This window comes from Dermacentor albipictus, chromosome 4 (genome assembly GCF_038994185.2).
Source record: "Dermacentor albipictus isolate Rhodes 1998 colony chromosome 4, USDA_Dalb.pri_finalv2, whole genome shotgun sequence".
In the NCBI taxonomy this organism is placed as follows: Eukaryota; Metazoa; Arthropoda; class Arachnida; order Ixodida; family Ixodidae; genus Dermacentor; species Dermacentor albipictus.
The window spans coordinates 95,976,880-95,990,920 of NC_091824.1; the positions used below are offsets into that span (position 1 = coordinate 95,976,880).

The 14,041-nt window shown below is 44.5% G+C and overlaps 1 protein-coding gene across 1 annotated transcript in view; it reads left to right on the forward strand.

Annotated features, from left to right (window-relative positions):
• The first annotated feature begins 1,208 nt into the window (after window positions 1-1,208).
• Window positions 1,209-14,041, forward strand: part of LOC135911414 (uncharacterized) — a 34,847-nt gene continuing 22,014 nt past the window's right edge. Inside the window, exons 1-2 of the mRNA XM_070537273.1 lie at window positions 1,209-1,247; window positions 2,016-2,084. Of these exons, the coding sequence (XP_070393374.1) occupies window positions 1,211-1,247; window positions 2,016-2,084 (106 nt within the window). The 5' untranslated portion in view covers window positions 1,209-1,210. The remainder of the gene's footprint in view (window positions 1,248-2,015; window positions 2,085-14,041) is intronic.

The following is a 14,041-nucleotide window of genomic DNA, read 5'->3' on the forward strand; positions in this document are numbered from 1 at the left end:
CGAAGAGCGGAATATAAAGGCATCTTCCGGCCAAACATCACGTGAGCACAGCAAGCAAGAGAATCAGTGAAGATATACGCATCATAATTCCTTCGAAGTTAAAGCAATCGACGGGTTGGACACACAGTTATCTTTAGAACTCTGACATATCTCTGCCTCGATAATTTCATGCGTCAGTTGGCAGCTGCTTCTCGTGACGATGGTTGCAATCTTCACAGATTGGCACCCAGCTAGATTTTATACCGGAGTTTGCACTCCTGCCTGAACTGGAAACAACACTAGCATCATCACTATACTCACGCTTCCTTCACTGCCGGTCAAGAAACCCTTCACACTTGTCCCTCACATTTCTACGGTGTTCACAGAAGCGGATATTTATACACCTCCCCTTTTGGCCTATATGACTTACCACAAGAAATCGATATACTATACCCGATCGATTATGCACATTTGACGAACCTGTCTGTGTGCTTCTAGATTGCACCCAATCTTGTGCGAGGCGCCAGGATCGGTCATCTTTCACATTTTCTGAACCTTGTGATTAGCAGGAAAAACAACTTGAATGTTCGCCTTTTGTACAATCATTTTAGTCGATGTGAGAAGCCGTGAATGTACGGGGTCACCGCAAACTTGTGCTTCCTACCAGAAGCCCGCAAGGTATCAGTAAGGTTTGACGACTTGAGTTTTAGAATGCCTTCGGCGACACTGACTAGTATATGAGTGGGGTACCCAGAACCAGTCAACCAAAATGTTTGTTCATTGAACCAAGCAGCCATTAGTTCAGGACAAGACCTACGGCATGCATTAGAAAGGCATGATATTGCGATGCCCCTCTTAATCAGTTTTGAATGTGCAGAGTCGTACGGGAGCACTGGCTTATTGGCGCGTGGTTCGTACTTCCAGTGAACTTGCTCGTCTTTAAATAAAAGTATAATTTTAGGGAACCTAGTAGCATTATCTGACAGCATCTCGTAGGTTATTTCTAGCGGAGCTAAGCCTACGCATACGAAGGTTAGTGTATTATTGGATATTGAGTTAAAGCCGTTTGAGCCACAGTCAAGTAATATTATGTCATCTACGTACCTAAAAGCCTTTGTTACATAGAATTCGGCAAGGCAGCAGTTAAGGCCCCTGTCAAGATGTGCTAAACAGAAATCACTGAGCATATGGGCGATATAGGAACCTATACACATTTCCTATTTTTGCAGATATGGCCACCCATCCCACTGTATCAAAGTTGATCGAAGGTAAAGACTGAGCAGTTCCAAAAAAGCCACTACTCGACGTTCCGCACGCGTTCTAGAAAGCTACTTTTCCATACCTATCTATACAGTCTTTAACTGAAGAGAGCATGTCAGATTGCGTTAGCAAATAGAACAATTCCTTGATATCTGCGAAAAAGGCTCCGATGATCTTAGGAGCTAACGACATGATGTAATTCAAAACGACATCGTAATTCTTCACCTGGAATGGGTCATCAACTTGTAAGAGGTTAAGCTTTTGTTGCAGAAATAGGGCAATTGATTTTCGTGATCATCGTGAATTGATCATCAACCGTGTGTGTTCTTTACTCTAAAAAAGATCTCTACGCAATTCCTCTTACTTGCTCTTATGTCCTTGAAAACCTTTTCTAGCTCCAGGCTACTGCAGAGTTTTCTTGGTTCGAATTTTACTTTTGAAATGGACAAGTTCTTTCAAAAGCTAAAGGCTTTTGTGACCGCTTCTAAGCCTTTTCTATTGAATAACCCATGAGACATAACAGCGAAGCCTCCTTCCTTGTCGACGTGTAAAACACAAAATGCGTGATCTTTAAAAAAGGACACAACGAGTCTCATCAGTACCTTAGGCGCTGAAACCTTGCCATATTTTAAAATGTCCAGGCCCTCCGATACACAGTTAGCGGAGTCCTCCCCTACAATGTTTACTACAGTACATGTACCATCAAGCATTTGTATGCAGTGCATGCGTGTTTCGCTAAATAGCCTCTCAATATTAAATTGGGTCTTCACTTTCAGATTGCTCGAAGGAGTACTGCTCAAGTTCCACGGAAGCACTGAAGCGACTTAGAAGTAAAAAAAAGATAGGTAACTTTGTTTTAACGTTCAGGAGAATGTCATGGGCAGCAGATTTTGCAAAGTACAGGCCTTTTCCTAGAGGAAACTAAACACGCGACAGTATACAGGACCGCCAAGGCCGAGTGGTCCAGGGCGAAGACGCCGAAAGTCTCTATCCACCGTGTTCCGTCGTTCTGACAAACTTCTTGCGCTCGTGACACGCACACCTTCCCCAGCGGCAGCGCTTGTAAACACGCGAGGCGTCCTCCGGGAGTGCAGAATCCGCGGCACCCGAAGCAGGCGTCGTCCGAGACTGCGTCGTCGTCGCTATCGCTGCTCCCTACCTCCCCGTCGCGTTGTACCCTCTCGGCTCCGCGCCCTTTTTTTTTTCGCAAAGAAAAGAAAATCAACCCACGCACCGAAGCAAGCAGTCTCCATCGATCAGCGTCTTGCCGTGGTGCGATGCCTCTTCTGGTTTGCCGCTAGTGTCTCTGCAGCGCATCCATTAGTCGCAGCAGCGGAGACTAATGCGTGTTGCGCGCCTCGACGTGGAGGGAGGGAATCCCGCGAGATGACGTGGTTCGCTCGGTCGACCGCGCGATGCATTTTTGCGACACTGAATCCACGCCGAGGGCGATGATCCCCTTCCCCGCTGCTTAAGGCAGCGGGACTGCACTTATTTGAAGTATTTTTGTTCGACGGCGATGGATTGAAATTCCTTTATCATGCTTTGACTTACTGACGCGGCTTCCAGGCCGACACTGGAAGGAAGGAAGGAACGGGCACTGGTGACGGCTCTATGTTCTGGGAGTCTTATATGACCTTCCGCATTTAAAAATTTTTTTTATGCCAAAGAAGATTAGAGAGAGAGAGAAAAAAGAAACGTTTATTATTCGAAACAGTCAAGTCGTTATTTATTTTGTTTCAAGTGCTGGGGTGGCGGAACTTGTGCGTAAGCTGCGAATTCGCAGCCGTGTAGCGTTCAACGGAAGCTTGAAAACACTTGTCTCATTTTGCGCGTGAGACAACATTGTCGCCTAACGCGCCAACGCCTTGCACGTTTCTTGCGTGCTATTACAACTGCAATACGCTTGCCTTAGCTGCTTATATTCAGGGAAATGAAGGGACAATACGAGCTCTAAAGAAATCCTCGAGGTAGATGCCAACTTCACGACAAGGGAAGCAAATATGTTTTTTGAACTTAAAAAATACACTTCAGCGTGATAGACCGTGTTTCGCAATGTTCTAACGGGAGGCAAAGTCCTCTTATGACAGAAAGCCTGCGAAGGACAATCAGTAGCATGATGCACGATGGCCGATGGTCTACGCATTTTAAACAGGGTATGCGGATGACGTTTTGCCTGATGATCTTTCTGTCACTTTGAACTGTAGATCTGTGCGGTAGCGTGGGTAATTGTCGAAGTTATGTGCGCTGGCATGCTACTTTGGTCTATATGACACTTGTAATGAAGATGGAGGGCATTAACAGTGCAGCTGCAGTCTCTAAGCGGGTTCTCTTCCGAGGTTTTGCTTGCACTAATTTCAGAGTTGCATGCTTAAGGGGTGAGACGCGTAGCTCAGTCGCTTATCTGACCGCACGTTAACGATTTGAAATGTAAAATCCAAGCAGCGTTTATCATCAAGAAGATTTTAAAATTTGCTCACCTTTACCCCTGACCTTCTTTTGTACTTTTATACAAAAATGAAACGTTATTTGAATAAAACCTAACTGGTTCACCAGTTATTTATTTGCAACATGTGTACTGAGCTATGCAAAATTTAAACTAGCGCCAGATCATCACAAACGCTACTACATGTGTTCAGCTTCTCGAGCTTAACTATGAATTATAGTATATCAAACTCAGCGCAGCTGAAATCGTACCTCTGGTATAATAGAAACAGCTCTTGGAGGGATATTTCTTTCTGAGCACAGTGCAGAGGGTGGCTGCCTTTTTTCGTCAGAATGTATTGCTTTCTGGAGAGAAACAAGATACTAACCACTCCATTAATCATCAAACAAAAGCCTTTGTTCATAGATTATTGTAAGCACGCCATATATCTTTAGTTCAGAGAACAAACTAGATCCTTGTATTATGTACACTCAAAAAAATGGAAAAGGCCTAGTGACATTACTGGCAAGTGAAGTCTTATTAGGCTTTTTTTATTCGAACCTAGTGTGAAGTAGCTGCTGCAGCATTATTATTATTATTATTATTATTATTATTATTATTATATCCAAACAAATAAATATAATAGATGTGCTGCTGAGTTTTCTTTAGCTTACAGACACATCAGACTTATTTGACCAGCATGTATGTTTCGCGGATAACCTAGAGGAAAAAAGAAAAGAAACAACGAAAAAAGAAACGTTCGCATATCGTAGTGAGTGTGAGTAAGACTCTGAGCGTATAGGTAATTGATATTATACTTCAGAAGAACTGCAAACCACCCAAAGGGAAATTGAGGTTACATGCATTTCACGAATCAGTAATTGTGTAGGGGCTGTGCAAGAAACGTGTGCCCGTTCGAAAAAGAAAAAAAAAAAGAACGGAAAGAAACGGTTTGGAAGATATGCGAAGCTTACGCCGTTTTAAACAAGTGGCGCTCCAAGGAAACAACGTCGTCGGCCAGGCAAATGTCTACAAGCACGGCACTTCTTGCCCCCTTATCTCCGCCCCGTTCACAATGGTTGCCGCAGCTAAAAAGAAACTGCTTGAAAATTTTTTGAACTGTTGGTTGAAATGACACCGTAAATAAAGAGGCGTATGATGCTCACAAAAAAAAATAATAAAGAACACAACACCGGGGCGCCTTTTTTGTTTCTATGTCAGGCCTCTGTGGTCATACTGCACGGCGAGGCTGAACGTAATTCGAAGAAGGCACTGCGCTACGTGACGCTCCTGAATAATCACGCGCCGAAGCAGCTCGCCGCCACGAGCTATAAAAAAACGGTGTTACGCCGCGAACCAGTGGTGTAAAGAGAAAGAAAACTTAATATCGACGAAAGCCTAACACGTGCAATGTGGATAGAAAAAGCAAGGCATGCCGCCCGGCTACACTATCAAGCGAACATAAAACGGAAAACTTGGCACTCGAACAATGGAGATAACAGGAATCAGCACGCACGAGCTTCGCATGCAGTATAAAACTACCTTGGCATTCTGTCTCCGTTCACCATTCAAAGCTATTTCGTGGCTGAGGAAAAGAAAAAAAAAATAGAAAAAGAAGAAGGAAGGAAAAGTGGGGAAAGAATAGCGCAAGCTAGTAATTCTCAAAACACTATAGAAAGGTTCAAAGAAAAGCTAGTAAGAACCTATTGAGGCAGTCTTTGGGGCAAGAAAACAGAGCGCTGTTTTCATTTTGAGAAGCGGCGGTGTTGTCGTCGTCGTCGTCTGCGATCCGCTGTTCCCGTGGCTTGATTACGACGGAAGCGAGCCACCTGCACGCCAGGTCACGTGCCATGTTCGAATATTGATGAGTCCTCCGTCCCGTACGCTGGAAAACTGGCAGTCTTTGCCCGTGGGGGCCCTGGCTTCCCCAGCCGTGCCCGGGGGCTTCTATAGTGGAATAAAACATTTATGCCTCGCAAGAACAATTCCTCGGAAAGGTGCGCTGGGTGTTTCTTCGCTTATTTTCAACCTTATTTCCTTATGCGTAACACTAAATGGCATAGGCGTTTTATCGCAGTGTTCTTTTACGCTATTTTCTTGTTCATTCGCCTAAAACAGCTTCCCGCGGTGAAATTATGCTTGACAGCAAAGCTATCTTCTCAGTTTATATGTTTCATTCTATAGCGCGTGATGTGAAGTTGGCCTGCAGAAAGAAGATAAGTAAAGCGACTTTCAGCGAAGTGTCGCCTACTCTTGGAATGAGAAGAGTGATGTGACGTTAATTTTCGATTCGAGGAATTTAGTTTCGCGTTCAGACATTTCTAGTTACGGTAACTTTAGGCCTGTCCGGAGCTTTATCACCGTCTCCCTTTACGGATGATATACAACCGACGTCTTTTGATTTATATCACACGGAAGAATGCACGCAATGCGGAGATTGGTCCTACGTGTATAATCCAGATGCCTATACACCACAGATCATATATGCTGATTTAAGTTACAGCAGTTGTGTGAAGCCATTCTTTTATCCACCACCGTTGTCAGATAAAGTACAACGATCACGGCTAGTGTACCACTAAACGGCATAGGCGAGCCCCTCGGTTCACCTTCTCCCCAACGATCATGGTGTGACATAATGCATATAGAAGTCGGCACGAGTGTATATAATAATTATGATTATTTATATGTCGCAGGTAATCACATAAACATTTAGATTTTTGTATCTCTGCGAAGCAATATATCCGTCTTGGTCACCATGACGGATATATTGCGTCGAGTACTGCGGTAAATATATTCTGTATCTAACAGTTGTGTTTAACGAAGTAAATGTTTCAGGTAGGAAGCTGCGCAAAACGTAATTTTACTACCCCTCCGGCAAAGAAAGAAGCCTAGGATGATATTTTAAATAAACGTGCAAAGCCGCTGGTACAAAATGCCCGTAGTACCGTGTATTCTGGATTAAACGGTTATTACTGAGCTCAGATTGAAGCGGGAAGCTTTGTCCAAGTGCCCAGATAAATAAACGGTCCAATGTGAAGAAAATAAAGCAATCACCTTATAACTTCTCCCGCGAGACCAGATCACCAAAACGTAAGCACTAGAACCAACAGACACGAACTTAGCAGCGCAACTCCACAACCACTAAGCTTTTGCAGCAGGTGTCTTGGGCGCCACTTCTGTCACGGAGTAGAAATGAGGCTTGAGCCATTTACTTTTGACGTGACTGTAAACTAGGTTACGGTGAGGACGCACCTGCATACGTTCACGTCCGTGTCGTAATGGCTTTGTGAATTGGCGTCGAAGTTAACTGAAAACGGTTGAAGATCTTCGAATAACTTACAGGACTATAATTATTTCTCATTAAAAGACTGCATTTTACGCACCGAAATAGTGCGCACATATTCATCGCAGTCGTCTGCATAAGGCAAGAGGGAAGTCAAGCGAGTTGCCCGTAGACGCTCAATTAACACGTAGTCCACCAGAAGGTAGGTCCAAAACCTTCCAGTCAGTAACTTTGTTCACGGCATGCCATTTACTTAAGGCATCGGTCGAGATATGTCGCTTGGTGCCCCAAGGGCAAAAAGTTTCACCCGACTTTACGGCCGATCAATAGAGGAACCCGTCTGCCAGAGCTATCTTGCACTGTAAGGCTCGATTTACACAGCCATCATCAACTCCTTCCCGTTAACGTTACATCACTGTTGTCTGTCAGGAATGAATATTTTCTCCCCTGTTCCTCCTCCACAAACGGGACACTAACGACGCTGGATGATGCTCGAAACGCTATCGGTGACCCGTTTTAATTCGTAAGCATTTTTTAGCAAAATCTGTGTAATGTATTTTATATGTACAAAAACGCGACATTTGCGTAGACATTTAATTGTTATAACAGTGTAAATGTAGATTATTAGTAACTTTATAAACGATAAGGAACAATTGAAAATAAAATATGGTTACGATACTCCCTAATGCAAAATTTGAGTACAGCTCTATACGTGTTTTCATTTCCTGATATATTGGCTAGCGCGGAAAATCTGTCTGCTGCGGCACGTTGCAAACAGAGCGAAGTGGCGTGACTGCCTCGCGAAACTGGAGATCACAAGAGGCAGCGCGTGGGTGACACGTGGGCGTAATTCACCCGCAGCCGCCGCAGACAGACCTCCACTCATGCGGTGCTTTGTTTCCCTATATGGTATCCGTGGCATTATGGGCGAAGAGACGACGGGCGCTACATTTGGGGCCATCTCATAGCCATCGTCGCCGCAGAGCCCCTCTTGTGTGGCACTACGCTTTTCCTTCGCACGCTTTTACCTGCATTCCTTCTCCCTTTTCCGCCTCATGGTCCCACTGCACCCTCCTCAACCGCTTTCCTCCTCGCGCTCTCTTAGCGGTCGCCGTCTTTCATCGCCCGCTGAACTTCGCATTCGCTCTTTCACCCTTCGCTGTGCTCGTTCGTTCAGTTACAAGGGACGCCGACGCTCACCGCATGAACGGGCGCCTGCGAGCTGCGCTCTAAGACAATAAAATTGATCACAGAGAAAACCGTTCTTTTAAGGCCGCCTTGAAATCTGACTATTCTGCATTACGGGTAAGTGTGCAGAGAAGCCCGTGGTAGGGATGCTGCGTATATAAATAAGAATATTTGATTGGTATATGAGATAAAGGTATAATCATGATAAATTATTGATGACATTAAAGAAAACTGGTGACGTCGTCACCGCTGCGTCAAGATCGTAACAAAACAAAGAAGAAAAAAAGAAACTAAAATAATAAAAAAGAAAAACTGTGGAGAAAGCCTTTGTGATGGCGTTCCGCCTCAGTTGATACCATCGCTTTGCAGAGGCCATTCAGCATCCTGGCAACTCATCTCCATGCCTTTCAGTAAACGAATTTAATTTGCTTGGCACCGGTAAAGCGACCGGTAGACACGTATAAACTAGGAAATGTAAGTAAGCAAAAGCGAATTATCAGCTGAGCCAAGAATGCTTACGCATTAGAAGACAATGCGCAGAATTTCTGCAGCTTATTAAGAATGAGAATAAGAATTAAAGTTAAACTGGTGAAGAAATGCTCTCTTCTTATTGACGCCGGTGCTCTGGCGGTTACTGGACGAGGCGGATGACAACCGATATGAATCGAGCCTAAACGCCCCATGAGTGGCAGTGTTTCGCAACACACTGCGTGTACAAGGGCAATGACCATAACATATACAGGTGATTGTAGTTCTTGGCGCGGTTTGATGCTATACAGAATGACGTGCTACAATTATGACATTTTAATGAAGCATATCGAACGACTAACGCAAGAACAAATTGTCTTAGACAATCTGTAAATTTTGGGCCCTCGAGCTGCTACTGATGTTGCCTAGCAGTTACGCTTTTCTTTTATGAAGACATTTTATCTGCCATTACAGAACACACTAGATACTGGAAATAGAGGCCCGGGATGTATGGCTTTTATTTTAAAATTATCGACAATACATTATCGCAACTGATTACCGAATGAAATATTCCTAAAACTAAGCTTTCTTTGTCTACCACCCTTGATTTTGCTGTAAGGAACATTCCCTCGCCCTATAGAAGCCTATATTATGCTGTACTACAAAATACTTACCGACAAGCTACTGTCACTGAACAAACCTGTGCTCTGTACAATACGTCACGACATAAAAACTTCACACAAAATGTCGGGGCATATCTGTATCTCTGAAATATACCCACATCTTAGTGGAATAGTGTATGACGTTGAGCGGCTTCGTTGTTTCTCTCAATTTTCTCATCTTTGGCCCATCCCACTCTTGCTGACCTAGGTGTGCGCAATTGGATGATTCAGCTTATTTAGCACGGAATTTGGAGCAAAAATATAGTGCCAGCGAAGTGCACCTGTCTTTTTTATTTGCGTTATCAAACAACAAATCACCACATAATATTGCCAGTTTCGCCCGAAGGCGGAACATTGAAACCCAAAGCAAAACTTAGCGTTGAGCTTGAGGGTGTTTTGACAGTTCGCGGAGGCGACATGGCGGGACACAGCATGCGAGACAGAGGCTGCTGCATAGCAGGGACAGCACCACCGCAGATACCAGACGTCTCACAACGCTGGCACAGTGAGGAACAGCAGCAGCGACGTTACAGGCATCGTACCTCGATTGTGGATTAGATGAGACCAACGGAAAACTGCGGGCGTTTGTCAGCGCTAAATGAAATAATTAGATAGATTTAGCTTGAATTTCACGGTCCGCTCCGCTGAGACCCGTGCATGCACAAAGCTTCCCAGTAGAAACACGAGGTGTCCGCGCGCGATGCTGCTGCCAGCAGCAGAAGCCAGAACGCTGCTAAGGCAGAGCTGATTTGTTGGAGCGGGGAGATGCGTCCACTTTGTCGCTTTTGCAGCGACACGGAGTGCGCGTCTCTTGGGACCTACCAACCCTACAAGCGCAGGCCGCACGTGCACGAGGATGCCGGGGCAGCACGACGGCGGAGCAAGCCGTCGACGGCGCGAGCGCGCCTGGAGTGTCATCAGAACTGCTACCGTAATAAATCCTGTGCATATAGAGTCAGCTCGTACTTACCTCTAAAGCACGCAAATATTCTAATGGAAGAGCGCCGATATTCGACGGATTCATTGGTTTTAGCACAGTTCTTCCGTTTAGCCTGTGTATTTCTTTGGTCCCTGGATATGTGCCCATTCTTATCCGATATTGCACCCCCCCCCCCCCCCTGGACAGGAATGCGCCACTATTACAAAAGGGTGTAAGACCTATTGACATTATTCCTTCCTCGAAAATAATTACAGCGCTACCTTCATCATCTCGACATTACTGCGTCGGCGCCTCGCACTGTATATCCAGTATGCGCAGTACGATACGTCTCAGATCGAAGTGTAAAGCGCTTAGAACGACAGAAAGCTGAGCTAGTTGGAAAGGATTCATTATGCATAATGATAGTCGGCGTTCGTGCTGTCCACTTCTCAACTCTTGTGTCCTGTCTTCACGCCTCACCTCTTTTTTGCATGGTGCAAAGAGCTGCGTCTTTGCAGTGCACTCTCCATCTGGGGCGGCACGTGACTTTACATGGCGAAAGCATGCACGTAACCAAACACACACACATACGACATTCGTTCAGCACAGACATAAAAAATCGTCAAAACGTACGCATAAATGCACGGATCTGCATTAAAATTTGGTTCCGGTCAGGCGTCAACTTCCTCCATATACTCAAAATGCTTCGTTTATTAAATTCCGACATTGCATTAGATATCCGTATTTTCTGGGAACTCTGTCAGAAGTACATAATAAGAAGTTATCTGGTGTCACAAGCATGTAGATTCCACAGCTCTCAGAAAATATTCCATAGCTCACTGGATTGAACGCTGAGAAGAACGTGAAAAGCAATACTCTTTCTGAAGCAAAAACGAGACTGAGAAACAGCCAAAGGGAAACAACCCAGCAAAAGCAAGCACAAAAAAAGAAGAGACAAAACCGGCAGGAGAGGCTATTTAGAAAGGGTCTCTAATTACCCGAGCCGTCAGCGCTGCTAGAGAAAAAGCCGACCCAAAACAAACGGCCTGTTCATTTTCACCGGCCGGCTTCTATTTAAGAGCTTCTGCTATTGTCTCCTCTGTGAGCGGAAAGCCCAGTGACTGCTGTCTAGGCAGGAACGATCCTATTCCCCTTACCTGCCCCTAGTCTCGCGAAAGAGAAGTGCCGAGATATTTTGAATGAGCGGTCTTTGTTCCCGCGCCTGGATGACCTGCTGCCATGGAAACCGTCAGCGACGTCAAAATTTGCCATTAATGCGGGTCACCCACTTGTGTGCCTAAGTTGTCTTTCCCGAATTAGCACTCAACTTTAGGGTTTTTTGTAGATTTCAGAGCGCCCAATTGGAGCGCTGCATTCTGTGGTTCATCTCTGCATTGACTTGTGCTTAAGCGGTCACACATGCTTGTGCTCTTCGTCTTCAAATCCTAAAGCGATGCCTTCGTTTTCCTCTATACCTGCATAAACGTTTTTTTTCTCACCCCTTTCTTTTTGCCTGCCCCCGCTCTTCTTTCCATCTTAACTTCCCCTTTCGCTTCCCCTAGTGCAGGGTAGCAAACCGGAGGTTTCAAAACTGGTTAACCTCCCTGCCTCTCTGTCATTTGCATCTCTCCCTTAACGTGAAGTGATGTTCATTAGCTCACACGTGATATTGCGTTGTAATAGTGTGCAGTGATTGTGTGTTCGGGCTCTCTATCTTCCTCTGTTCTAACGCGAAAGCGTTAAGGGTCCCGTGTAGCAGAAAATCCGGTGTCGCAAGTCATTTCGGCAAAAAGATTTTCCAACCACCCATACCCAGGCCCTCCATTTGGCGCAAGAAAGCTACTTAAAGAATACATAGAAAAATCATAAAGTCTGACCTACACACAACCTACGGAATTTATAGCGTCGGATTGTAGTTTGACTATACGAGAAAACGCAATTATGTTACACTAAAACTGAAAGAAGCCCCTTTCCAGCGTTTCTGCGTTACATAGACCGGCCACGGCGTGCGCCATTTGCGTGCGCCAGCGCGTGATTATTTTGGAGGCTAGGGAGCGGCGCACCCGGCTCCTTCAACAACACGATCCAGATGGCGCTCGTCTCCGCCGCGTCGCGGCCCACGCTGGAAGCCGCGTTTCTACCAGAAAGCCCACCTTCGTGCATAGCATTCGTGACCAGCGTTTCGCGGTAAACACTACGGTTACATACGCTTTAGTTGCCGGGGAGCGTGTGAAGCAGTCAAGGATCGTTTAATGCTATGGCGTTCCATGCTTAAGAGGAAGCTTTAGCTCGGATGCTTTTATCTAAATACATGTAAAAGGAGAATTCATTTTTCTCGGCAACCACTGCACCAATTTTGGCAAGGTTTGTTGCATATAAAAGAATAATTTAGACTCTAGTTACTGTTTCTTTCGAATATTTAATTTAGGTTGTCAATATTTCATGAATTATTGGCAAAAACTCTTAAATTTTCAGATTACAAAACTATCAAGTTTACAACTCTGTAACTCAACAATGAAAACTAATACCACAATTCTGTGAATTGCATCTACTAGTACATTTAGAGAGGACATAATTCGTATGTTACACATTAATCTCAAAAATTGAGTAATGTGGAAATACAGCTTTTGCAGAACCCTTGTGCCCAACGCAACAAACTCGTGTTGGATATAAAATGACATACCAAATTTGTCCGCTTTCAATGATCTAATGGATGCTATTTAAAGAACCACGATATCTGTCCTTGATGCAGCGATATTAATTGGTAAACTTCGTACTTCTATTTTTTTCAACCTTTCGAATTTGGAAAATTCTTGTAACAGAATTCAGGGCTAAATCGCTTGAAAAGTCACTTGAAATTCCGCTTGAAAAAGTCACTAGAATATAACTTGTTCTCTCAAATGCAACACGTCTCATAAAAATCGGTCAAGGGGTTATCTCAGAAAAACGTTTTTGTGTTTTACATATATTTGAATAGGCAGCGTCGGAGTTGGGCCCGAGCTAAAGCTTCCTCTTAAAGGCGAAGCTTAAGCGTCCTCTATCTTTTTGTATTTATTTGTCTACATTTTCCTCCCCCGTTAGCTAGTGTTGGTTATTAAACCGTATTTACAGTTCTAATTAACGTTCATATCATTCTCGTTTCTTTTGACTCTCTCTCTCTCTCTCTCTCTCGAACGCACGTGTGAGCGGGCGCATGCACTGTTTGATAAATTCCCGTAGAAGAATTATACAGCACGCTGAATCTTAATGCAAAGCTACTTGACTTTCTTATGCTACGCTCTATTTAGACTGAAGTGGATGGATAATAATTGCCAGTAATTGCTTGTAACTAATAGAAACATGCTGACCCAGCGCAACGTTGAAGTCTAATAATGTGAGGCTTGTTTGAGTTCGAGAAAGTTGAAACTTATTACTATATTTGCGCTTAAGCGTAGGGGTTTGCGTAAGATTACGTTCGTATAATGCGTATGTGTATGCCTGTGCTATGAGCACAACGCTTGCGCGTTTATGTGATGGCTCTCGCCATGAAAGGTCTCGCGCGTCTCCACATGTAGAGGTTGTTCTATACGTGGAGTTGTATTCATTTGTAAACGCCTCTAAACTGAGTTGTAAACGCGTCTAAAATACAATCAGTAACCAAACCCGGCAAGCACCTTCCACCAGGCATCGGCAGCTTTCCACTAGCGAGCAGAAAGACCTTTTTTTTCTACATTTGCTCTTTCGTTTAAGTGCTTTTTTTTTCCTTCCTCAGTATAGCGGCTTCCGAAGCAAACAGCGACTGATTGGGTTACCTGTAACACGCTTTCCTTCATTCTCTTCTCACTTTCAGCTGCGTGGTTTGGTTTACAACGGCCCGT